A 26591-nucleotide genomic window follows, 5' to 3' on the forward strand; every position below is an offset into this window, starting at 1 on the left:
CACTAACAGTTTATTCTAGCTAGAGTTTTCTTCTTCCCTGCCCTAAACTGCAATGCTGCACAGGGGAAAAAAAATCTGCAGCCAAATGGCCATCAGGGACCTACCTGGAATGATGTTATTGTTAAAGGTCCACGTTATTCTGGGGACAGGTACCCCAGTTGCTTTGCAGGTTAACCTCAGCTGTTCTCCTTTGGCCAAGGCTACGTCTCCAGGCAGTTCAGTGAAGGCTGGGAGCACGTGAACTGTCAGGGTGACTGTGTGTGTGTCCTCCCCAGCAGCGTTGGTGGCAATGCAGGTGTAACTGCCAGAGTCTTCAGGCTGGAAGGAAACATGGTGGGGAAATTTCAGCTGGGATATATCCTACAGCACATGCCACTTGTATCAGCAAGATAATCTTGAAAGGCTTGGAACAAGCATTCAGCAGAAATGCTCAGCTGAGCTCTTCTACATCCCTAAATTTCAAGGATGACTAACACTTTTTACCCTTCCTGAGGATTTACCACTACAAATTCTTCACAGATTTTACTCCCCAGTGGAAAATGAAACTTCTGTAATTATTTTGGAACATTAAGAACAAGAAATCAAAATAAAACAATGACTAACCCAGAAGTGGACCTTATCACTGCCAAATGTGTCCGGTAATAGCTTAGACTCAGGGAGCTTACCACAACACTGTCCAAAATGAGGTCTCCACCAGGCACAGTCTGGTATTTTCCCACTGTGTCTTTTAACAACATGTTGTCCTTCCTCCAGTTAATTGTTGGTGCTGGGATCCCCTCAGCCCCACAGGACAGAACAGCCTGGGAGCTCTCCGTGACCGTGTACTGCGTATCCATGCTGCGGATCCTGGGTGGGACTGTGGGGAGATCATTTGAAACATTTCCTCTGGGCATTATCCAAGCACAACACTGGACTGAAGAAATCCCTTGCCTGGACCACCTGGATTGTCCATTTCCATCAATGACTGTGTGCCAAAGTTCAAGCAACTGGCCAATATTACAACTTAATAACACTCCCCTATATTAAGTAGCACAATTTTCCTGAACTCCTCCCTGTACATCCCTAGCTCCTTATTCTCTGTAGGGTCACACTGGTAACACACATAATTTCCCTACAGTCCCACTTATCATGGAATCACAGGATGGTTTGGGCCGGAAGGAACCTTAGAGCCCATCTCATTCCAACTCCCTGCTGTGCACAGGGACATCTTTGACCATCCCAGGTTGTTCCAAGCCCTGTCCAACCCGGCCTTGAACACTCCAGGGATGGGGAGTCCTCAGCCTGTCAGGAGCAGCTGTTGCAGTGCCCCCCATGCTCCTAGGAAGAGCTCCTTACCATGCACAGCCAGCTCTGTGCTGGAGGTGCTGGATCCTGCGGGATTCACCGCAGTGCAGGTGTAGCGGCCGCTGTCCCCAGGCTGCACAAACAGGATCTGCAGAGCTCCCGTGCTCAGCATTCTCCTTCTCATGGACTCTGTTATCTGCTGCCCATCCTTGTGCCAGCTGACCTCTGGCCCAGGGTAGCCTTCAGCCTCACACTGCAGAGTGACAGACTGATCAACAGCAACAACATATTCCTCCACGTGGGACTTGATAACAGGAGGAACTGAAAGGAAGAAAGACAATTATTGAAAGAATTAGATGCTGTAAGAAGCAAGGAACTCTTTTGTTATTGGTGAAAATAACTGTAAAAGCATGCCTTAAAGCAGACATTGAACTAAAGGGAATACACCTCCTGAGCTCTGTTCAGTATCACATCAAACAGGAAAGCACCAGGTCCCTTTCTGTTGCTCAGAATTGTATTTGGACCAAGAGAAGGACTTTAAAAGGTGATTTACCTTGAACTTTCAGCTTGATCTTCCCCAGAGCAGTGCCTGCTGGATTCTGAGCAACACACATATAAGTGCCAGCATCTTCCACAGCTGCTCTGGCAATCTGTAAACTGCCACTTGGCTGGACCATGTAACTGTTCCCTAAAACAGATGTAATCAAAGTATGACACTTCTGGTTTGGTGAACTAGAGGAGAAGAGAAACCCAAGTTCCAGAAATGAAAATGGGTGTCTGTGTCACAGGAGCAGGCAAGGTCCCAGGCTTTGGGAGAATACCTGTGGTGATGATGTTGATGCCCTCCTTCTGCCACGTGATCACAGGCTGAGGAGTGCCCATGGCCTCACAGGGCAGCACAATGGGATTGTTCACGATGACATCCAATGCCCCTGGCTGGGCCTGGATAACGGGTGGCTCTGTGGAATGAAAGAAAAAGGGAAAAGCCAACATTCAAGGCTAGGACAATACAGAAGAGCACTACAACTGTACAACTTGAGCAGGCTGAAGTAGCAATGCTGGCTGCCAGCCTTGCTCATCAGCCTCCAGCTTACCCTGCACGTGCAGAGTGACGTGCCTGTGGGCAGAGCCCGCGGCGTTCTGGGCCACGCAGGTGTACCTGCCCCCATGGGCCAGCTGGGCAGAGGGGATCTCCACAGCTCCTGGAGCAGAGAGAGCACCACAACATGCAGAGCATCCTCCAGGCACAGCTGCTCCCATACAGCATCCCTTATTTCATTCCAAGCCATCAGAGAGAGGATCTCTGGGGGATTGTTTGCATTTCTGTAATTCATTACTTATGGATGTGTCTGATTGCACTGATCTCCTGCAGCACATTACCTGAAGAGAGAATTCTGTAGCCATCTCCTCTAGGAAGCAACTTGATGCCATTTTTGGTCCAATGAACTGAGGGGATGGGAACACCAGAGGCAGTGCAGGAAACCACAACTGGAGAGAGCTTTGTCACCAGGAGCTCTGTGGCTTCATCTGCTATGGATGGGGGCACTGAAAATCAAGAGCAGGGCAAAGGTTACTTGTCCACATTCATTTGTTACAAATTCTTGAAAATACCAGAGACTCATGAATATCAGTATCAAAGAGGAATGAAATAAAAATCTCATCTCAACACCAGAACACCCCAAAGAAGTTCTGGGTGGCACACACATGTATAGCAATATCCCGTCTACCTTGAACAGTGAGATCAATTGCCCTTTGATCTTCTCCTGCATCATTTGACACAAAGCACTCATAGACAGCAGTGTCATCCACAGTGGGAGAAATGATTACTAAGGAACCTGAAGACAGAAGTCTGAACAAAGAAAAAAGAAAGTAAAAGCCATTGAAATACTTCTTTCCTTCTCAGGTGATCAGCCCACTGAATTTGCTGGCTAGGCAATGTAATGTTTAAGCACAGACAGATTTTTCAAGTGCCAAAATCATCCCTGAAAACTTGAAACCCACAATGAAAAAGAAAACACCTCTCACCTGTATGTATTCTGGTTTTGATCAACACTAAGCAGATGCCCATTCTTTTTCCAGCTAATTGCTGGTCTGGGAATTCCAGTGGCTTCACAAGGCAAAGTGGTTTGCACATTTACAGTAACTGTGATATTCGTCTGCCCAGGAGCAATAGTTGGAGGAACTAAGGACAAACAAAGCCTAATTATTTAGAATAATTATATATATGTGTATATATATATACACACATTTCTTGTGAGAAATAGATTTGTAAAGGATTCTCAAAACCTGCCTGAAAGTTCACATAATCTTGTACATTTGTATGCAAACTCTGAGATAAGGCGTGGTGACTTAGAAAGGCCATGGAACAGAGATGACATTGTTGAGAGAGACTGAACTAGAAACAAGTTTCAAAAGATGGCCTTGCAAAAAGACCAGATATTTTGGAAAATTAGAGCTGTGAAAGATGCATTGTAGCAAGACCACATGGGGTAAAATAATAGGTGATTGGTGTTAGAAGTATTAGCAGCATTGTGTGACAAAGCTAACAGGCAGAAAAGCATTTCTAAGGTACTGTAATCAGGAAATAGGTTGGCTTCTGATAGAATGGCATTGAGTTTTACATCTCTTATGTCTCACCCTTCAACAAGACTGATAATAGAATAAAATCTTTTAAAACACCTCTCAGTTGCCCCATCTCTGTAAAGCTGGGATTTTCCAGCAACTTCTCCCCTGTTTTTTTTTTAACCAGAGCAGCTAGGAAGGGGCTAAACTGAGACTGCCTGTGTCAGGAGAAGCCTGCAGGCAGTGGACTGAGCAGCCGTACCGAGGACGTGCAGGTCGAGGCGCTGGCGCTCGCTGCCCGCGGCGTTGGTGGCCATGCACACGTATCTGCCCGTGTCAGCCACCTGAGCCCAGGGGATGTGCAGGGAGCCATCCTCCAGCACCAAATACCTGCAACAGAGCAAACGGGGCTGCCCTCCAGCCATCCACAGGGCACCCTGCCAGAGCACAGAAGAGATGACTCAGGGGACACAACCAACAGCCCAAATGAAGCATGCATTAATTGGGACACAGAGTTTTCTCATTGATTTCACTCTTTCCCAGCATGTGCATTTCCCAAAGAAATGACGAAATCTGGCTGACATGGTGATTTCACATAAAAGATACTGGATTTACAGAAAACAGCTAACTCCCTTTTTTATGGTTTCTCATTTAACCTTAAAAATCTTAATTAATGCCTGTACTTTTTCTTTGAGATATAACAGAATTCCTTAGCATTTGGCTCAGTTCTCAAAAATGCCAAACTTCTTCCTTCTAAAACAGTCAGGAGACAGAAACCATTCACTATGATAAAAGTTGGTATTAGAATATGTATAAAAAGTTTCAGGTATTAGAAAATGCAGAATCGCTTTTGGTCTACATGAAATTGCTTGGCTTCATCCCAAAACTCTGTGTATATATAAAAATCTAAAGATTTTTACATTTACTCTTCAAAATCTCTAATGTCAGAATGAGTATATTTGGTTGCCAAAGGAATTTTTTATCCTTCTTAACAACAAAAAGGTGAAACCTTTGGTGCTGCCACTTTTCTCTAGAACAATCTCATGTATAATTAAGTTTCTGTAATAAATAGATTCTTAAGTAGCAATGAAGACTATTTATGCTAAAAATTCTGGGCAATACCTGGAATTGTTTCCAGTAAAAACAGCCCCATCCTTTCTCCAGGTGATCCTGGGGGCTGGAACTCCTTCTGCAGCACACTCCAGCAGGGCAGAGGTGTTGATGTGCACCATGACAGTCTGGGGGCTGCTCCGGATCGTGGGAGCCACTGCAAGGGAAAATTGCTGATGACACAAAAGAAGTAACTCTACAGTGCAGTGATTGAAACTGAACACATGAAAAGAGGTGCAGCAGTGGGTTTGGGCTCACTGCAAAGACAGGAACAAGTTTCTTACCATTCTGGGTGACGGTAATTGCCAAGGTGCAGCAGGAAAGGAGAAAGAAATTTTGGCTGAAATGCATTGCAAAGGTCAGTTCTGCAAGTTACTGCAAAGGGTACCACTGAGCTAAAACAGCAGCAGTTGAGCACAGGGAATTCAGCAAGCTAAGGCTGCTGAATCCTTGCTTCCTGATCACACACTAAGGAGAAAAAAGGACTTTAGCTGGACCAGGTAAGGCCAGTCTTTGGGGGCACAGGGTAAGGCAGGGCCCACATGACTGGGCTGTAAACAGAATAGAAAACAGGGGGGAAAGTTCCTTCCAGTCACCTGAGTGTGAGAGTAGAATAACTTCTCATCAGAATAGAGGTGAGAAAATAAAAAGGTTTAAAATGTAGCTCAGGGCTATGGTAGCACAGGACAAGTATGAAGCATAAGGCCCCTCAAGCCCTGTCCTCTGCAGGTGCAGAGAAGCTGCCACAGCTCTCAAGTAACCTGTCAAGCCAGCTGTGAAACCTTGTCCCAAGGGTGCCAGTCAAATGCTTCAAAGAATTGCTCTGGGTTTGTTCGAGAGCATTTGTCAGTCCTGGATATGGGTGCTCACTCTGGATGTACCATGACTCCCTGTCAGGATGATGGCTGGATGCAGCCACAAATGGTGAGTGAAGCACACAGATGTGACTGAGCCATTGCAAGTGCCCAGCAGGTCCCTTAGTCTGGGGGCCAGCTGTGGGCTCAGCAGTGGGACATGAGGCCATGCACATGGCCCCACAGTTTGGGCATGGCCTGAGAGGCCAACACATGGCTGGAAAGTGACCACAAATGCTCAGTTCCTGCTGCCTGAACTGCTGCAAAGCCCAAGGTGCCCGAGGCTGCTGCGTGAGGTTACCGTGCACTGCCAGCAGGAACTCCCTGGTGGTCTCCCCTGCCACGTTCCTGGCCACACAGGTGTATGTGGCACTGTCCCCCAGCTCGGCGTTGTTGATCTGCAGGTACCTCCCGCCGGACAGGATCCGCAGCCGGGGCCCTCCCTGCGGGCACACAGACACAGGCAGGGCTTTAGCCCTTCTCTGCTGGCCTCTGCACACAACATCTGCACTGCACTAAGAGCCAGCAGAGAAGGGCACCAATGAACCAGGGACTGAACTCACTGTTCCTTTACATCCCTGAAGAGAAGAGGGTGAAAAAAAACTTCTAAAACTTAGCATTGGTTACTGGTTCTCCATTGAAACCCCTACTGAGGCTTGTGCCTGAAGGAGGCACCTGTTACAGAGCCAAAGGGCTTTGGAGCTTTTATGGAAAGGGGCACCTAATAGCACATGATTAATTTAATTTATCTGGTTGTCTATGCACACCACAGGCAGAAGGAATCAAAGTTTCTCTACACTTCCAGCATCACAGTGTGGCTCAGCTGGGAGGCAGCACAGGCTTAGCCAGCTCAGTTTACCAGCCAGGAATTCACCAGCCAGCAGTTCTGGGCACAGGCTGCCCCTCTTCCCAGCCCTGCAGTGACTCCACAGCCCCTGCCAGGAGCCAATTCAGTGAGAGCTTCACCACACCCAGCCTGGGCTGTGTCTGCATCAATCACTGACAGCAACATCAGCTACAAGTGCTCAGAGACCTGACTGGATAAAAAACAGCAGGAAAAAGAGCACAAACTTAGCTTTTCCAGTATGTGCTACCTATCCTCTGGATGGAACTCAAAGCTGACATTCCCATCTACTCTTCTGGTTAGAGGGTCTGAGAAGGGCACCCCAGAGAGATGAAACTCCACTGGCTCTGCACCAGCACCCTGGTACTCTGCTCTCACACCAGGCACCAGCTCCAAGGCTGCAGTGCAGGGCTGGAGCTCTGAGGTGACACAATTCACCACCAGGGTGGGTTACTGGCAGATTCTGGGCTATCACTGGCCTTTCCTGTTGAGAACACAACCTATGTGATTGCTTCTAACAGAAACCTAGAGATAACAGAAGAAAGGCAATGAAGCTATAACTTAATCCTTAGGCTCTACTCAAAGTAAGCCAGAAAACTCATGTTGGAAAAAAAAATTCAAACTCAGCAAGTCTTTTAGTGTTTGAAAAAAGCCAGGTTAGGCTAGGAGGCTCCTATTCTTTTCTTAACTCTCAATGTGCATTTCCAAAATCCCTCAAGAGTGCCACAACTTCAAAGCTGCTGGAGGCCAGATCTTTCCATAGTTCTGCTGCTAGAGAAGGTGATGCTGCACAATTCCATCAGTCAGCACACAGAGATGGACTAGGGCAGGCCTCACCTCAAAATCTGCCCAGTGGAAGACAACAAAAGCGGGAGGAATGACAAACTCCACAAGGCTGCTTCACAAAACCAGTGATATTTAAATTGAAATAACACTGTGGGCTGAGAACCTGCCTTTCTCCAGCCCTCTCCTGTCACTGCAGCACCTCCACTTTTCCAGGAAAGGAGGATGATTTGCCAAGGAGCTCCTCACCTCTCCTCCCACACCCAAGGACACCCATTTCCAGCTGCTCAGGATTAGTCAGCTGTTACATTTCTTTGGAGTTGAGAAAGCAGCTGAACACTGGGGAGGACACTGATTTCTCCTGATGTCCAGCATATGAGCTCATGGGTGGGCAGGCCCTGGCACAGGGTGCCCAGAGAAGCTGTGGCTGCCCCTGGATCCCTGGAAGTGTCCAAGGCCAGGCTGGACAGGGCTCAGAGCAACCTGGTATAGGGGAAGGTGTCCCTGCCCACAGCAGAGGGTGGCATTGGATGGGCTTTGAAGTCCCAAGAAGCTTTAGCCCCCACATTCTGACATGAGTTCATGAGGCAGGAGAAGAACTAACAGTGCAAAGATAATTCCCAGGTTACCATCTGAGCACCTCTGGCTGTCACAATGTTCCTCTACTTTTGTTTTCTAGTGAATATTTTTAACAGGAGCTCCTTTTCATGGTTTATGTTCCTTAAGCACTGCTTTCCAAACACAAGCTTTCCAATGAAGGCCAAGGCAAAAAGCATTCCTGTATTTTATTTCCAAGCTTTGTTCAACCTTGTTTTCATTTAAAAACCTCACCACCCAATTAGAGAATCAACTGTCCAGAAGTAGAATGGTCCTGTTAAATTTGTTTCCAGTTGGTTCCTGGGCTATATTAAGATCATGGTCCCTAGCAGCACTTTTTAAGACATGTTCACCCACCAGATCTTTCTTCCAGTTACATTTAATTCTTCTAAATCAACCACAGAGAAAGAGTCTGAGGAATGACATGTCAGAGGAAAGCAAACAAGCTGAAACTTGGGTGAAGATTTAGTGATGGATCACAGCTAAAGGAGAAAATTCATAATCTGTATTTGTTTCTTCTTTATTAATGAACAAAGGTTGAGAGAAAAAAATTAATTTGTAACTGAACTTTAATGTTCAGTTAAGAAGGACCTGGTTTGTGAGTGGTCCCAAGAGTGGGAAGGAAAAAATTCTTTCTTTATAAACCATCTTCATCTTGGTAATTGTCTCTCAACCAGAAAAGACTGTATGCCTTGCCATGGCACTATGGAATTCTGAGTGGGAAAGATGCACTTGGTACAAAACCTGGTGATTAGCAACCCATTTTCTTTTAAATAACTTTGAATTCCTTTCTAAATGCTACTAGAGTAGGAGGATGCATAATATAGCCAAAGGAAACATAGAGTGCAGTCTTGTCTCAGCTACCTTTCCTGGGAAGCCATTCAGGAGTTTACCGAAGGCTTCTAGCATTGCTCAGAGGATCCAGGAGGAGCAAGGGATCCCCCTAAAGGAAAAAAGAACAAGTAACAGCGGGATGGCCACTCCACCCACTGGCTCTGGGCCTCATTGGGGCTGACTGCAGAGGCACTGGGGCTACCCAGCTGCTCTGAGCTGGGGGCATGTGACTCGGGCTGAGGGGTGAGTGAGCAGAGCAGGAGACCTGGAGCACTGCTGTGACAACTGCAGCGAGCAGAAGGCCAGCACCAAGGCTGCAAGCTCAGTACCTCCAGCAGCTCTCCATTCTTCAGCCAGGAGATGGTGGGAGGGGGCACAGCATCCGACCTGCACTCCAGAATGGCCTGGCTGTTCTGCAGCACCGCCAGCTCCTGGGGCCCTCCGGTACCGGCGATGTTGGGGGGGACTGGGACAAAAAACAGAGAACAAAATCAACACCACACATATGAACTGTCAAGAAAAGTAGTGATTGAAAATTTCCAGTTTATCTCAAGTTGAAAATAAATGCAAAGCTGGGGTATCATTAATTAGTTCTTCCTCTCAACAGCTGTGTTAAATATAGCAGTGTATTTCACATCTCTATAGAGTGAGCACAGCAAACTTGATCCAACCAATACTGACATCTGTGAGCTTCCTGGATATTCAAAATAAGACTTGGAATTGTAACAGAAATCAGGTGGAACTTCCCTTCTTATTGTGTTGTCACCATGATATTTTCTGAAAAATCCTCATTGCCCCAGATTTTCTCCTGGGAAGCTGAGAAGCTTCAGAGAGGAATGAAAACAATAATTATCTGATTGCTGCTCCTGTGTTTGCTGCTTTGGAATGTGGCTTGGACACTGTTTACCAACAGGTGAATGTTTGATTGGTTCCATGCGAATTGTTTTAATTTAATGACCAATCATGGTTCAGCTGTGTCCAGGCTCTGAGGAGTCACAGGTTTTTCTTTATCACTCTTGTTAAGCTTTCTGATGTCTACTTTCTCTTTCTTTAGCATAGTTTTAGTAAAGCATTCTTTTAATATAATATAGTATAATATCATAAAATAATAAATCTCCATCTGAGACATGGAGTCAGATTCATCTCTTCCCTCATCCTGGGGACCCTCACAAACACCACATTGTGTATCACATTCAGAATAACCATCTTTAATGAGAAACACTATTATGACCATATCATAAAATATTTCATCTTTAGGAATATGTGTTTGTTAAATGAGATGCTGAACATGTATCTTAACAGTTTACAGTTTGAGGAAATTTTTTTTTCCCTAAATTAAACTTACCATGCACTCGTACTAAATACTCCTTGTCATCATCTCCTGCCGGGCTAGATGCTAAACACGTGTATCTTCCTGTGTCCTCCACCTGGAAACACAGGAACAATTTCAGCAGAAACTCCAGATTATGGGAGAAATTCAGCAAAACCAAGAAATACAAACACAGTAACAACATACAACAGGCAGCACTAGAACACAAGGACAGGAGACACAGAAAGAAAGTAATGAAGTTGTTGAATATTTCTTTATTTCACTTTGATGGGGTTATTCAGAGATGGCTCAGGAGTTTCAGGACTTCCTAAAATCCCACTGGACAATGTGTGTCCAGCACTGAAGATGGAATTGGCTATAGGGATCCACCTAAGGAAGGCTCAGGTTTGGGTACTGAGGAAATCCTCTTGTGCACACAGTCATTAACATCTTTATGGTTTCTCCTTCCTATGAACTCCTCATTGTACAGCCCAGAAGTGTTTCTTTTACAAACAAAACAAGCAGTAATCAATCCCAAGCTCTATCCCACTTCTGTCTGGGGAACTTCACCTGGGCATCCACAGCTGGACCCAGCCTCTGGTTATTGATGCAGGTTTTTAAAGGTTGTTTGACCTGGACCCTTCTCTAACTACAAATGCAGGTGGGTGAATTTCAGAGGCTTTTAGGACACCTCTGAGGATGGTCCTAAGGCAGGAACCATTTTAGGGATTGCAGAACTGAGACTATTTTGAAACAAACACTCTACCTGAGCACTGGTAATTCGGAGGGCTTCTCTTAGCACATGAATATTGTCAGTCTGCAGCAGTGGGCGCCCATCCTTCATCCATGAGATTTTGGGCACTGGGATGCCAGAGGAGATGCAGAGAAGCTCAAGTGGGTTGTTAACAATGACAGAGAGCTCTTCTGGTTCATCTGAACCATTGATATGGGGAGGCTCTGCAGAAAGAAAAACATTCCAGTTCTTTATGGACTTAAAACACCTGTAAAAACTAATTGATCTTGTGGGTAGAGTCAGTAGAATTAGTCTACATTTAATTATTTCTGACTGTATCATGAACTCACTGAGGAACTCAGGTAATTTCTATCTGACTCTGCCTATTAATTTTCATATTTTATTATTTAGAATTTTAAGTTAAAAAATGTTTTAAAAAATACACAGAAAACACTGTATGATTTCAGCAACTATATTTATCAGCCTTTTTACTGCCGTGCTTTCAGCTGTTCATCTTCCTGTCAAGCTGAGTTTCTGCTAAGCAGAGTTACTAATTTATAGCATATAATTATATTAATTATAGCACATTTCAGTACTTGGGAAATACATAGTGTATTGCACATTCACACATCTTTAGGTATCTTTCATTTCCTTATTCCTCTCATTTATCATAAAGGAAATGACCAGGCTGGACAGGGCTTGCAGCAGCCTGGGATAGTGGAAGGTGTCCCTGCTCATGGCAGGGGGTGGAACTGGATGGGCTTTAAGGTCCCTCCCAACCCAAACCACTCTGGGATTCTGTGAGCCTATGGAAACAGTCTTTATCCCTGGAGGTGTTTAAAGTGTCATGCTGACAGGTGAGCACTCACCCAGCACCTTTAGGACGAAGTGCTTGCTGCTGTGCCCAGCGGCGTTGGAGGCCACACAGGTGTATCTGCCCGTGTCGGCAGGCTCTGCCCGCAGCACCTGCAGCACCATCCCGCGCCTGCCTGAGCTCAGGCGGGCCCCCAGGGGCGGGGACAGGGCCAGGCCATCCTTGAGCCACGACACGCTGGGGACAGGGGAGCCATCGCTCACACAGCCCAGCATGGCCGTGTCACCCCGCAGCACCAGCACCTCCTCCGTGCTCCCCGCGCTGTCCAGGCTGGGCGGCACTGCGGGGACACAGATCAGTCACACACAGGACAGAGGCACTGCGGGGACACAGATCAGTCACACACAGGAGAGAGGCACTGCAGGGACACAGATCAGTCACACACAGGAGAGAGGCACTGCAGGGACAGAGCTCAGTCACACACGGGACAGGGACAGGGGACAGAGCTCAGTCACACACAGCACAGGGACAGAGCTCAGTCACACACAGCACAGGGGCACTGCAAGGACAATGCTCTGTCACACATATCACAAGGGTATTCCAGGAACAGAACAGCTGGAACAAGCTGCCCCTTCTGCACTTCCCCACTTACATAGCTGTGCTAAGCTTTGCTTACAAATTGAATATTATTCTTTCTAAAAAAACCTGTGACACATTATGGGAGTTGGAACTAGATGAGCTTTAAGGTCCCTTCCAACCCAAACCACTATGTGATTTTATGGTTATGAGTGATAATTCAAGTAAGGACTTTTCTAGGGTTAAAACACTTCTCATTTTAAAAAAACCCAACATTTTGCAAGTTAGTATTTTCCCAGTGATCATCTCTAAGATGTACTTGTGGCTATCTGCAATAAGGTGTTGGTGAGAAAGAAAATTAAAGAGTAGGTTTAAGAAATCAAGAAATAAGATTCTTTACATAAAACATTTCAGAAACACTCACCCAAAACTTGCAGGTTGTAATGTTTGTTGTGCACTCCAGCCCTGTTAGATGCTACACAAGTGTACACTCCAGTATCAGATATCTGCACTCGGGTAAGCCTAAGGAAAAAAGCAATTCAAGCAAGCTGTAAATGGAATACATGGAACACATTACCTTTATTATAAGTGGTTTGGACCAAATTTTACTCTTGCTTCCAAAAATACAGCAGAATTATGCTGATACTGCAAAAAAGAACAGAAAGTCAGCCAGTTAAAAGAAAAGAAAACCAACCTGAGGATCTGCCCAGCTGAGAGGAGCTTGATCTGGGAGGAGACAGACAGAGGAAGGCCATTCTTCAGCCAGTGGAGCTGTGGTGGGGGGGTCCCAGCAGCAGCACATTCAATATTTAGGGAGGTGTCCAAAAGGGCAGTGAGCTCCTCTGCTTCATCTTTACTATTGGCTATCGTTGGAGGAACTGCATTTTGCAGATGATGGAAAGGAATGCATTAAAACAGGCTCTTGAAACCATTTCACCCTGCAGGAAATCCTGCCCCCAATGCCCCACTGGCAATTCACTAACAGGATCCCATTTTTGGTAGAGCAAATCCTCAGACAATAATACTGAGCACTAAAAATTATCCACTTATATATTTCAAATCAGAGGCACTGTACAATGACAGCAGACTTCTCTTTGATTTGCCAGCCTGCAGCAAGCAAGACAGAGCTTAGGGCCTGAAATTCTTGGGGAGAGAAGGACAGTGCAGGAAGGGATGGGCTGAACCCAGGGCCAGAAGGGACCACTCAAACTCATGGCCTTCAATAAATCTTAAACACAGTGAAATCACAGAGGAGGAAAGTTAATTTGTTGATGTCTGGATGCATCTGCTTATTTCATTCTTAAATGGAGAAAGTTCAAAATGCCTAGGTAAGTATTCTGGATGATGACACAAACTGCTGCTTTGGGGCTCTTTGGGGTTACAGGTTAGTTTGAAAGCCATGGCCTTGGGGGGTTCACTACATAAAGAAGCCCAGCCAGGTGCAGCTCCAGGCACTGGCTCAGTTAGGATCCCATCACTCACTGTGACAGTGACACCAATAAGACTTTTAAGTTGGTTATTGCTTGAACTTCAGCCAATGCAAACTGAGCACAAACTCCCTGCTGTTGTGCAGAGCCATTCTGTGCCAAAAAGATGTGCTGTGATCATTCAGCACTGTTTTTTATGATACCAAAGGTCATCTCTTATTGATCTCCTTGTGCCTGTGTTCCCAGTGACTCTGTGTAAGTGGGACAGACACCTACCCTGCAGTGAAACCCTACCTGGACAGAACTCTCCTCTCCTCCCTCCACTTAATGACCACATTTTCCACAATTTAAAATATCCACTCTCTATGCTGCTAAAGGATTACACTAACTAGCCACTGGATGTCAAACTGTGCAATTTCCTCCAACACTCCCTCATTTTTAAACTCTCGGGACCTTTAACTATCAGCTCCCTTCATACCACTCTGTTCATAGCTGATGTGCTTTGATTGGAATTAGGGAAGATAATACAACAAAACAGCAGGGTCACAGGAAATCAGCCCCAATATAATCTTCCCTACAAGAAATAAAAAATCACCGCAAGCAGAATCCCTCTATTATGAAATCCACCCAAAATTAATTCCTGTTTATCCCAAAACACATTTACCAGCAATTTCAACCCTTTTGTCATTGACAGAGCATCCTGTGTAATATCTACAGCACAGGCAATTAGAAACATGTGCATGCAGGATTCCACTGCAGACAGGCATTCCTCTCTGGGCTCTCCCTTGGGAGCACTCCCAAGGATAGGATTATGGAGCAGCCTTGGGTTTCACATCTGGCAGAACTCACCATATACATTCAGGTTGAAAATCCTGTCCTCCTCTCCTGCAGGGTTAGTAGCCACACAAGTGTATTTTCCTGTGTCTGAGGTGAGAGCTCTGGAGATGTTTAATGTGCTGCCATCTGGAGTCACTCTACAAGGACCATCACAAAGCACTGGGAGTTTGTTTAGTGCTCCTCTGACACAGCAAATAAACAATCTGGTCTGGACATTTCAGTAACTACCTCTATCCTCCTGGGAGCTTGATGAGAGAAGCATTGTGTTTTGCAAAATATTTCTGTTAGAGACAGGCTTAGAAGTTTTTCCTAGAGATGTCCTGCTTAACTTGGTTTTAAGATTCAACTCCAGCCAGGCTTTTGAAGGACCCATAATGATAAGCATTAAGTAAAATATTTCCATGCCTCAGATCTTTCCCCCCCAAAGGAACTAAATGACCTTAATAAACTTTCATGAAGCTGATAAACATTTATGGAATTTATTAACTGAGAAAGACATAAGTATCATAAACTTATCTCTGTTAAGAAAATGAAGTTTTTAAAAATCAAAGTACTAACAAATTATACTTGATTTATAGAAGCTAAGGAGGGAGATGATGTTCTTAACCTGGCTAAGCTCCAGTTCAGGCTCTCCTCCCATTCCCCCCTTAGGGCCCTTAAAATTATAGAAGAGAATCTATACTAGCAGTGTCTGCTAGTTTTTCTTGCCTTATCCTCTGTAAATCATCGCTGGCAACTGTTTTTCCATCCTTCAGCCACTGCACATCCGGGGTGGGCACTCCAGTGGCATTGCAGAGCAGCTGGACACTCTCCCCCAGGAGGACACTGACCTCGCTCGGCATCTCAGAGCCAGCAATACTGGGAGGAACTGGAAATGCACCATGGAAGGATGAGATTCAGCAGCAAGAAATGTAACCTGAACTAGAAACAGCCCCACTGCAGTAGCTCATGAGCACCAGCAGTGAGTACAGCACCTGGGGCAGGCTCCCAGCAGCTGTGGCTGCCCCTGGACCCATGGAAGTGTCCAAGGCCAGGATGGATGGGGTTTGGATAGTGGAAGGTCCCAGCCAACGGCAGGGGGTGGCACTGGATGGGCTTTAAGGTCTCTTGTAGCCCAAACCAGTCTGGGATTCTGTGACCAACACCATCATAGCCCTGTGAACAGTCACACTAATAATTCCATCCTAGTCAAAGCCATTTCCAGCCTGCATTCCCAAGGAACAAGGATGAAAGTCCTGCTATCCATGAAGTCAAGACTGTCAGTTCCACTAATAAGTCCTGAGCGTTTCAAGCAATTTCAGACACATTTGATCAAACAACCAGCTTGACATTCCATTCCTGAACTTGGGGGAAAACTGGCAGGCAGGGGTACACCAGTGCAATTAGTGGGGATGAGTCATTAGGAACAGAGGAAAACACAACAATCACAGGCTAAGAGTGATTCACAGCGAGGCAGGAGGCAATTCCATAGCAAATAAGGGTTTGTCATTTGAGGTGGGGGTGGAAATTCTGGCAGTAGGTCTTTGTTAACTCCTGCCATGGCACAACAGGTGACACTGCTCCTGAATCCATCTCTGTGTGCTGATTCACAGCCAACCAAGGCAGCTCCAGTGCTCAGCAGGAGCAGGGATGTGACCAACAGCAGACACACACGAGCTGCACAACTCTCTTCAAGTTCCACAGTCAGGGATTAAGGATATTCTTTTCCGTTAAATTTTGGACTACAATTATGGAACTCTCCAACCACTCTCCCCTCTGGTTCCAGAAGTAACCGTCCAAATTCTCCACTTTTCTATGTGGTTATGTGATCTCAGTGTCCCCAGCACAGACAGTTTCACATTTACCCAATGTTCAACCAGTTCTGCTCCCTGCATCTTCCCCCATTCCTTACCTTGGATGGAAAGCACATAGGTTTTCTGAGCTTTCCCCTCTGGATTGGAGGCAATACAAGTGTAGGTGCCACTGTCCAGGAGCTGAGAGCGAGCGATCTGAAGCTTGCTTCCACCAGATAAAATATGAACTTCAAGAGAATCCAAGTTTTCTGAAATACATAAACAAGTCATCATTCCAAACCAGCTACAGGGAGCAAACATCTCTTTTGGGAGAAATTGTTCCATCAAAGTTTCAAAACAAAGATTCCAATCAGTTCTCATAAGAGTGTCTAGAGACAAATAAAGAAGAAACACAAACCAGACAGCAAAGTTGCCTCTAAGAGGGGAAGAAGAGGAGTGAAAAGCATGAGACAATGTTACCTATAGGTTTTCCATTCTTAAGCCACACTAACGTGGGTGGAGGAATTCCAGTGGCATCACACACAAAGGTGACAGGATTACTGATGGATTCACTGACCAGCTCTTGTTCAGGGCCCTCTATACTTGGAGGCACTGTGAATGGAATGGAAGCAGTAAGAATGTTATGTAAACTGATTTTGGAGTGCCTGATCTGCTAAGTTTATGTTATTACAATAACTATTGTAGATGATGCAGAGGGTCTGCTTACCATAAACATTGAGATGGAAATTTTTATCATCTCGTCCTGCAATATTTATGGCTTTGCACACATACTGTCCTGTGTCAGAAACCTGAAATAAAAACAAGTTTTAAAAGAAATCATTATGGATTCTTATTTTAATGCTACAGTTTAGAGCATTAAAGTAAGTGTGCCTCTGTGCCCCTGCCAACTCAGAGTGCTTCTCACAGGATGTAAAGCCTCCAGGAAACACACCTCCCATGTACAGCAACTAAAACACACCACTAAAGACTGAAATAATTGCCAGGCAGAGGCAGAGCAGTGGCAGATGCAGCCTCCCCCCAGCCTGGCCCACCTCTGCAGCCTTTATCCGCAGGGTCTGCCCGTCTGCCAGGACCTCCAGGGCAGCGGAGTCGGGGATGAGGCGGCCGTTCTTGTACCAGGTGATGACGGGCGCGGGGATGGCGTTGGACTCGCAGTCCAGGGTCACCGGGGTGCCCACGCGCACGGTCAGCGCTGTCACCGACGCTCCCCCCTGCGCCTTGATGCTCGGGGGCACTGCGGAAGGAGCCCACAGTCAGTTCTGCACTGCGCTGAAACAACCCCATAAAGCAGATAAGCCTCCCCACACTTCCCAGGCAATAGATCCTATTTCAGAAAACAGTAAAACACGAACCAAGGACAGTCAGGAAGCTCTTCTTCTGACTCTCCCCAGCTTGGTTCCTGGCAGTACAAGTGTATTCTCCACCATCTGACAGCCTGGCTCGGGGAATCTGCAGCGTCCGAGCACCTGGAGCAAGGAGAGAAGGCTGGAGGTTTGCTCTGTGCTGACTGTGTCAATCCCAGAGGCTGGTTTAGAATTGCAGGTGCAACAGGCTGAGCACAGGCCCCATGAAGAGTGGCCATGGGCCCTGTCAGGACAAACCAGACAGAAGCTGAGCCCAAAGGCTGCAGAATAGTTGAGATTCCTCACCGGGCACAATAAAAGTGTTGGAATTTGAACTGATAGGCTTTCCATTCTTGAGCCAGATGAGATCAGGAGGTGGAAAGCCTGTGACCTCACAAGTCAGAGAGATGAAATTATTCACCACCACAGTCAGATTCTCAGGGTTAGTCCCAACAACACTTGGAGGAACTGTGGAGAGAGAAATACATTAATAGCACCTATTACTGCATCAGCAAAGGATTTCCCACAAGATCATGATTTACTATATTAAAGCTGAATTGCTGCATTTTGCCAAAGGGCCAGGTTTCAAAAAATCTTTCACATCCTATGAATGGATCTACTGCTCTTTGGATGCATCTGGAAATGAGACTGAAACAATCTAATGGTCATTCCTGCTCCTGTACTTCACAACAATGTCAATTACTCCATTTGCAGTCCTTCTGTGCTGGAGGTTTGGGAGGGCTAATGAACCTACACAAGACCCTGACAATGCACTGTCAATTTTCTAACACTGCTCACGGACATTTGCTGTGTGAGGCAGCACAGAGCAAATTCCCATTTTCAGGATATGTAGGATGACTATCACTTCTTCATGATTCCTTGTTGCTCCCGTTCTCTCTGGAACAATCCATTTTCTACCTACAGAGACCCCAAACTTATTCCTCCCAACACAGTTCAGAGTGGTTCTGTCAACCAGACAAACCTGTTGCTTAGCAGTGAGCTAAGCACTGGAAAATCCTGGCATGCAGCATTGCTCCAAGGGGTGCATTCCTTAAGCTTACAAGTCCCAGAATTTTTAAATCAAGAATAGTTTGACATGTGACCTTTCTACAAGAACGATTTAGAATGAAAGAACTGTAAATCTCTTCCTTTTAATAACCCCCAAGCTCTAGTTGCCATGTTTTTGCAGTGGGGATATATAAAACACTTAAGAGGAAGGCAAAAGCATGTTCTTGGCTTTATTGGGTGGAAAAATCATTCCAAAGAACACAAGGAATCCTCCTCTTCAAAGACAGAAACGCTGAAGTATTTTGGCCCATCTTCCCCTGAAAAGCTCCAGCTGTTTGCTGCCACTTGAGTGACACAAACCAGTCATTAAGGCAACTTTATGGCTCCTCTGGGCACTGCACAAACAAGAGCAGTCCATGTAAATGAGGAATTCAGTCTGTATTTTTCAGCTTGGAATAACTGAAGAATATTTCCCTGATAAAGAGGATAAATTGGTTCACTAGAGCAAGTGGAGAATTCGGATCTGACGGCATTTGATAGTTATTTATATTTATTTACTTTTACAGTTCATCTTCCACAGATGTGATTATTGGCGGTGGGTAATTTAATGTACAGGGCCAAATGTCAGCTGTCTTAAATGAAACTTGCTTAAATTGTGTCAGTGGTTGATTTCAATTTCTGCAGCAAAAAGCACCCACAAATGTACCACAGGTAATCTGCATATGCAAATGTATCTGTATGTGCATAAAGACACAGGGGCTCAAATACAGCACTCAGCATGAAAAATACCTATTATTTCCCTACTATTTTAAATCTGGGTGCTTATTTCCTATGGTTTAAAAGGTGTTATATTAGTTTTATTACTCAGATCATCTTTAGTATTTTATTTAAATTTATGAAAGCAATTCTATTAGAAACCCATAAAAATGCTGGGAAACAGCCTTTTTTTGTGACATTGACAAAACACAGATCCTGGTGCTTACTGATAATGCATTTTCCTTAGTGCTTCACCCTGTGTGGTCTTTCCTGAACAGCTACATTCTAATTTTTCAAATTAAACTGCATTAAGAAAAATAGATCTAAGTTGGTAATACTGTTGAGTTAGAACTGAAACTTCATGCAAATATTTCTTTTAAGAGAATAGTATTTAGCCATAGTCACTAAAACCAGATGTTTTTAAGACAGAAGTTTAAATTTAAACACGAATGTCAGGAAAAGTGAAATATTTTGATTTAAATGCAAAACTCACACATCAGGAAATCTGGGCAGACTCCACTGTCTGACCAGAAAATAATTTCTCAGAGAACAACTTTAGGGCAAATTCTTCCCACGACAACACTATTTTTGGCTAAGTGCATTGCTGAGCAGGAAAAATTGCTATAGATCTGTGCCATGTAGTAGGTAAATTTGCTGCACGTGTGACAGAGGAAAAAAAGCAATTATTCTGGGTTTAATAAGTTGACTCCTCACTTTCCTGGGATGCTGGTACTGTCTTTAGATGGGAGAAAGGACAGCCCTTGTTTTCTATCAGATAAAGCAGAAAAAAATGTAGCTGCCAGTACTCCTTGTCAGGTTGAAACATGGAATGGTACAGAAGAATTAGTGGGAATGATACTCCTTTTCTCTTCAGGATGGAAAGCTGAAAGTGGGCAGAAATAGAAGGGGAAGTCTGGGTTTTCTCTGAAACATTAATTAGAGATGTCTTGATTTTCTGAAATTATCAGGAGAGGGAAGGGGAGGTAGTGAAAACTGCTTCATGAAAAATGTCTTGATTGTATTTGTCTTAGAGTTCTGATGCCTAAAGCCAACATTTACTTTAACCCTATTGTAACTCCACAAGAAAACCAAAAATAGAGAACAGAAAGGAACCTCAAAGGGCACATTTCTAAAAACCAAGCTTTTACAAGCTATGTACCTTTGTTTGATGCTTTCTATCAGTCATTTCTTTGAAAAAATGCATTTTCTGAATAAATCAAAACAGCCTATAATCCAACCTACTTATAATTCATGATTCCAGGGCTCAGCAACCCCAACTGGGTAAAGACAGCCACCACAAAAGGCTCCCTCAATTACAATTCCCACCTTTCTGAAACATATATGAGGAGCCAAAACCAGGTGGTATCAAAACCCATATGTTGTCAAGGTACTTTTGAGTTCTGGTCTGTCAGAATCTCCATCAAACCCAGTAGGGCTCACATGAATGATACTGAGGGGGTCTAGGCAGTCTGCTAAAAATAACACACCCAAGCTGAACCAGCATTTGACAGAAGACAGAAGTTATGGATGACAGTACTTACCGTGAACATTGAGGTTAAAATACTTCTTGGCACTTCCAGCTACGTTTTCTGCAATGCAGACATACCTGCCAGTATCTGTTATTTGGGAATTCAAAATCTAAGGCAGAAAAAGACAAAATATGGCTTTGGAGCTAATATATAGACAATTCATTGCCAAAGAATCAAGTGGAGAGGATTAAGCCCAGCTCTCTGCTTTCATTGTTTCATTCCATTTTCATTCATCAATAGGGAAGAAAGTTCTTCAGAATACACTGTTTTCACTATTTGCTCAAAAAAAAAATCAATAATATTTAAGTGATTTCAACTGATGTGGTTCACAACATGACCCCACAAATGGTTAGATCTGAGGAATTACATGGGAGTGAGAAGCAGCAGGTGAGGGACAGGAACAAAGGACAAAAACTCCTAAGGTGCTATTTGCAACAACTTGTAGGAGAAAGAAAATACTCTCTACTCAGCAAAACCAGGCAGATTTTTGTTGCCAAAACCCAGTTTTTCCACTACAAAAAAGAGGACACTACCTGTAACCTCCTTCCATTGGACAGCAATGTGTGTTTGTCATCCTCTGCTAGGAGCTGGCCATCCTTCTGCCAGGTGATCCTTGGGGAAGGGCTCCCAGTGGGAATGCAGTCCATGGCTGCCTCCTTGCTCACCAGCACAGTCACCTCCTCGGGCACATCCCCATCAGCCCCACTGATGGATGGGGGAGCTGCAGGGAGCAAAAGCGAGGAGAACACTCACTCAGCACCTCTCAGGTGGTTGTGAGATTAGACTGGGTTTGCAGGAGGAAAGAGTTCAACCTCCTGTGAATCCAGTGACAGATAAAGCCATCCCATGAGTAGTTCAGCTGGAACAACTCAGCCTACCTCCAAGGACTGCAGCAGAGCTACACTCATTCACAGCACACAGAGAGAAGGAGAGGTGAAAACCCATTTTCCAATTATTCCACTGTGTTCTTTGCCATCAAAATAGAAAATAATTTCCAAGACATGACCCCTTTGTAACAATAAATCAGTATTTTCAGTGGTATAACGCCACCATAAAAGCAAAGAAGTGTTTCCCAAGGCTAAAGCACTGACAGATCAACAGACACAAAAGGTCATCCAAATGGCTGAGGAGGCATTCATTAATCTAAATCCTCAGTTCCCTTCAGGCTTTGGGAGTTCTGCAGAAATTGTAGAAAATGATGGCCAAAGTAAAGAAAGAGAGGAAAGTCTTGGTCACAATTCTCAATGGGAAGCTGAAGAGAGAACAAGAGATACCAAGACAAAACCTGGATTTTTACCTATGCTTTTCTTTCTGGTGAATGGTGAGAGCTGTAACACAACTGAGTTCCTGTAAGAATGACCTACACACATGGAACTAAAAACATCAACACTGTTCACACAAATCTGTACAGCTCCAGCACCCTGAACACATTAATGTCATCGCTTACAAATAATCATTAAAAACACTATGGACTCCTGGGCTGTAACGGTTGGTTATTTTGCACAGAACCCTTTTTTTGGCACTCAGAGGAGAAGGGGAGCTCACAGAGCACTCGGACGTCGTAGTGGATGGAGTCCTGCCCGGCCTCGTTGACTGCCACACACACGTATCTGCCGGCGTCGGCCGCGCGCGCCCGCGCGATCTGCAGCACCCGGCCTCCTGCAAACAAAAGGCCAAGGCAGCATCAAGCACTCTCCATCATCTCCACACCACATCCCACCAGAGACCTGAGCAAGCAAATTTATGAATGGTCAGCATTTGGTCTGAATTATAAGTAGCTGAAGGTTTTTATTTCCTGGCTACTTTTTCTACAGGCGGATAGTTGGAGTGTAGCCATGCTCATACTGAAATGTTAGAAGAGAGCAATTAATTCCACATAAAGGAAGATCATGCTGCAGCAATATGTAGCCAGGCATTACTCTTCCATCAAAAATAGAAATATTTCTCAGTAAGATGGCACAACACTAATAGGCAAAAGGAAATATAAGCACAGAATATTCTACTCCAAACTGAACAGATTCACTTCTGAGGCGGAGAGGAACTTTTCACTCTATTCTTCATAAAAGCATAGCCATGTACATACCTTCAAAAGGAGAGGAGATCTTAGGAATACACTTTGGGAGTATTTGTCATTGCTTTCTCAAGAGATGAACAAGATGGACAAACAAGTGCTCCCCTTTTACCACTGCCCTTCCTTAAACACTCCATCCCAAACCATCTCTGCATAGCAACACTCATGACTGCAGGCAGCTCTTTTCCTGCCCCACAAGCTTAAGAAGGGGATTATGGCCATTTTTCTGCTGCAGACATGCTTTCCATGCCTCATCCCTTGGTTAAGAGGCTTTTCTACTCCAATTATCTTTTTGTCAAAGCAAATTTAATAAGGAAATAAATCAGGAACACATCAGAGAGAAGGTATCATTGCTGCATTTCATCTTGCAACACAATGAAGTGTCCAAGGCCAGGTTGGATGGGGCTTGGAGCAACCTGGGATAGTGGAAAGTGTCCCTGCCCATGGCAGAGGGTGGAATGAGATGGGCCTTAAGATTCCTTCAAACCAAACTGTTCTGCAATTCCATGATTCACTGTGAGAGTTCAATAGTGAGATTCACACCATTTTAGGGACTACTTCTTAAATTAAAGAAAACAACTTAAGGCCAAGGACTGGAGAGAAATATTTCCAGCTAATGAAGTCTGAAAAAAACATTAAAGAAGTGTTCTGAAGGAGAAAAGTGTCTCATCACTACACAAATACCAGCACTAAGGCCACTTCTTAATCATAGAATCATAGAACTGTTTGGGTTGGAAAGGACCTTAGAGCCCATCCAATGGAACCCCCTGCCATGGGCAGGGACACCTTCCACTGTCCCAGGTTGCTCCAAGCCCCATCCAGCCTGGCCTTGGACACTGCCACGGACCCAGGGCCTCCCCACTCTCATAGGGAAGAACTTCTTCCCAATATCCCATCTAAACCCATTTTCTTTTGAGTCTATACCCCCTTGTCCTGTCCCTCCATCCCTTGTAAACAGCCTCTCTCCATGTTTCCTGTCAGCCCCTTCAGGCACTGGAGGCCACAATGAGGTCAGCCTGAAGCTTCCAGCCCGAACAATCCCAACTCTCCCAGCCTTTTCTCACAGGAGAGGGGCTCCATCCCTCTGATCACCTCAGTGCAGGGCCAGAGAGTGCCAGATGCACACCCACCTGGCAGGATGAGCACTCTGTCACTGGAGCTCAGGGGATGCCCATCCTTAAACCACGTGAGCACAGGGGGAGGAACAGCGTTGGTCTCACAGTACAGTGAGAGGGGGTTGTTGACAATCACATCTTTCCTTTCTCCACCTCTTTCTGCATCCACCATGTTCCCAGCTTCCCATTCCCTGTAAGACTTTTGGAAGCTAGGAGGAACTACAACAAAGAAGAGGAATAATGTTAGCATTTTGCAGCACAAGTAGCTCATTTTGAAGTCAAGACATAAGAAGGTATTGTAATGTTCAATAGCAGCAATAAAAATTAAGTGTATTAAATAAACTCCTCCCCCACATTAAGTTACTCAGGAAAACTCTAGTTCTCCTAGAAGAAACAATTGAGCAATTTACTAAGTATTTTTTGAAGAGTAATAAATAACAGTGTAAGATGACCTGGTAACAAACACAGAGGGTATTCATCAACAAAAATACTTAAACAATGTGGTATCTGGTTTCACTCAAGCTCTCATCTTGTCTAAATTTTCAGAAATTATTCATGACTGGTTCCTTGTATTTACACACAGTAGGGCAATAGGGTGCTTATGTCTGCGGCCTCTAAATACTACTTGAAACAGAAAAGTGAAGTATGTCTTAGTTCAAAACAAATTAAAATTTTTCATGGCATTTAAAGGAAGATCAGAGTTCCTATGTCCTTGCACTGATTTCATAAACACATCATAAAAAAGAATAATCAAATACTACATGTCAGCAATGAGCAAAATATCCCTAAAAACACAAAAGCATTGGGTTTGACCATGCAAGGGTAAAGGACCTAAAATTATTAATTCCAACATCCCAGAACACTAAAAAAAGCAGGCTACCAGGAGAGTTTTATTACCCTTTTACCTTGTATATTTACATCAAATTCCAGCTCATCCTCCCCAGCAATGTTGGAGGCCAGACAAGTGTAGCGCCCCGTGTCTGACACCTGGGCCTCCTTGATGTGCAGGGTGTGGCCACTGCCCTGGATCAGGACATGCTCATCTGCCTGCACTGGCTGCAATGTCAATTCAAATGAAAATTAATACTCAGCAAAGAACACACCAGAAATAGCCAGATTTGTGGTAGTGATATAGAGTAAACTCAATCAAGCTCCAAGTTCCTGGAGACAATTTTCTTTTCACGGTTGTCAGAAACTCTGCATCTTCATCCTTCCAATCGTGGTGGCTGGTCTCCTCAAGGATGTGATTTTCCATCACTCCTAGCCCCAGGATGCTCCTGAGAGGAGCAATGCCATTCCCATCAGGCCAGTGCTTTTGTGGCATTGGATCCAATCAGGTTGATCCAATGCCTGACTCACAGGCCAAGCTTCCAATACCTGGAAAATTCCCAGCTTTCTGTGAGGTGAACAAATGGATCTAACCCATCCTACAGATCTGCTGCCAGCAAGGACATGGTGTGAACATAGAATAGACAAAGCAGCAGCACAGAGAGACACAGGATTAGATATTCCTGTGCCCAAATGTGGCTCACAGGTGGCAGCAGAGGCTGCAGTGACACAGCCTGTGTGTCCAGAATACATTACATGTGCTCATCTACATCAGCAGCCTGGTCTAGTGGTCTCTGCCCATGGCAGGGGTGGAACTGGATGGGCTTTGAGGTCCCTGCCAACCCACACCATGCCATGAGCCCATGCTTCCATGATTAGGGAGTCAGCACTGAACTCCAGTCCTGCAGGGGAGAATTCATTCAGTCCATGGACAGGAGTGAGAGCCTTTCACCCAGGGCAGCCTAGGGAGCAGCAGCTGCTGTGCCAGTGGCAGTCAGGTGTGCACGGTCACTGCCTTTGGGGACCTCTTAACTCCCCAAACTGAGTTTTTCTTTGGCAATACAGCCAGGACTCCCAGGGATCCCAGAACAGCAGGGCACACCTGAAACAGTCAGCGGGTGATCATCGACATTACTCCCACATGCTCCTTAAATCCAGGAAGAGCTGTTCCACAACGAGTGCCCTACCAAGAACAACTCAAGCAAGAGAGTCTATTCTCCTGTCTTACAGGGAAGCAGCACAGGTCCTTTTTTATTCATCCCCTGTGCTGTATTTCAGTGTGTCCGCGTGGCCCTGCCCTTCCCAGCTCCCCAGACAGATTCATGGAGCGCTGTGTGTGGCAGGACTTGTGCCTCACCCCCGCCCCCCCCGGAGCAGCCAGATGCTCTTGTGGCTTTCTGAGCTCTGCCAGGACCAAGGGGGAGGCTCTGCAACTTCTGCAAGGGCAGCACTTGAGAGAACCATCTGTAAATAACAGGGCCTTTGGGGGTTTTACACAACAGCCACAGCCCTGTGGTCACACCATGGGATGCTCCTGCCAAGAAGGGCACTCCCTCTCCCAGCACAGGCCAGTGCCAGGCCTGG

The 26591-nt window shown here is 45.2% G+C and overlaps 1 protein-coding gene across 1 annotated transcript in view; it reads right to left on the reverse strand.

The window, feature by feature from the left end:
- Positions 1-26591, reverse strand: part of HMCN1 (hemicentin 1) — a 161370-nt gene that overhangs the window by 20333 nt on the left and 114446 nt on the right. The window contains exons 53-83 of the mRNA XM_071435950.1: positions 25085-25235; positions 24195-24398; positions 22539-22652; positions 21527-21714; positions 21006-21102; positions 18007-18168; positions 17710-17823; positions 17389-17591; positions 17064-17145; positions 16817-16948; positions 16456-16605; positions 15273-15432; positions 14577-14701; positions 12995-13178; positions 12725-12822; positions 11780-12064; positions 10944-11134; positions 10214-10295; positions 9198-9334; positions 6112-6253; positions 4969-5113; positions 4109-4236; positions 3310-3466; positions 3012-3133; positions 2665-2829; positions 2379-2486; positions 2106-2243; positions 1838-1972; positions 1336-1605; positions 666-856; positions 105-318 (exon numbers count right to left, since the gene is read on the reverse strand). Of these exons, the coding sequence (XP_071292051.1) occupies positions 105-318; positions 666-856; positions 1336-1605; positions 1838-1972; positions 2106-2243; positions 2379-2486; positions 2665-2829; positions 3012-3133; positions 3310-3466; positions 4109-4236; positions 4969-5113; positions 6112-6253; positions 9198-9334; positions 10214-10295; positions 10944-11134; positions 11780-12064; positions 12725-12822; positions 12995-13178; positions 14577-14701; positions 15273-15432; positions 16456-16605; positions 16817-16948; positions 17064-17145; positions 17389-17591; positions 17710-17823; positions 18007-18168; positions 21006-21102; positions 21527-21714; positions 22539-22652; positions 24195-24398; positions 25085-25235 (4774 nt within the window). The remainder of the gene's footprint in view (positions 1-104; positions 319-665; positions 857-1335; positions 1606-1837; positions 1973-2105; positions 2244-2378; positions 2487-2664; positions 2830-3011; positions 3134-3309; positions 3467-4108; positions 4237-4968; positions 5114-6111; positions 6254-9197; positions 9335-10213; positions 10296-10943; positions 11135-11779; positions 12065-12724; positions 12823-12994; positions 13179-14576; positions 14702-15272; positions 15433-16455; positions 16606-16816; positions 16949-17063; positions 17146-17388; positions 17592-17709; positions 17824-18006; positions 18169-21005; positions 21103-21526; positions 21715-22538; positions 22653-24194; positions 24399-25084; positions 25236-26591) is intronic.

This window comes from Agelaius tricolor, unplaced genomic scaffold, assembly GCF_023055355.1.
Source record: "Agelaius tricolor isolate 1412-34295 unplaced genomic scaffold, bAgeTri1.0.p SCAF_11, whole genome shotgun sequence".
In the NCBI taxonomy this organism is placed as follows: domain Eukaryota; kingdom Metazoa; phylum Chordata; class Aves; order Passeriformes; family Icteridae; genus Agelaius; species Agelaius tricolor.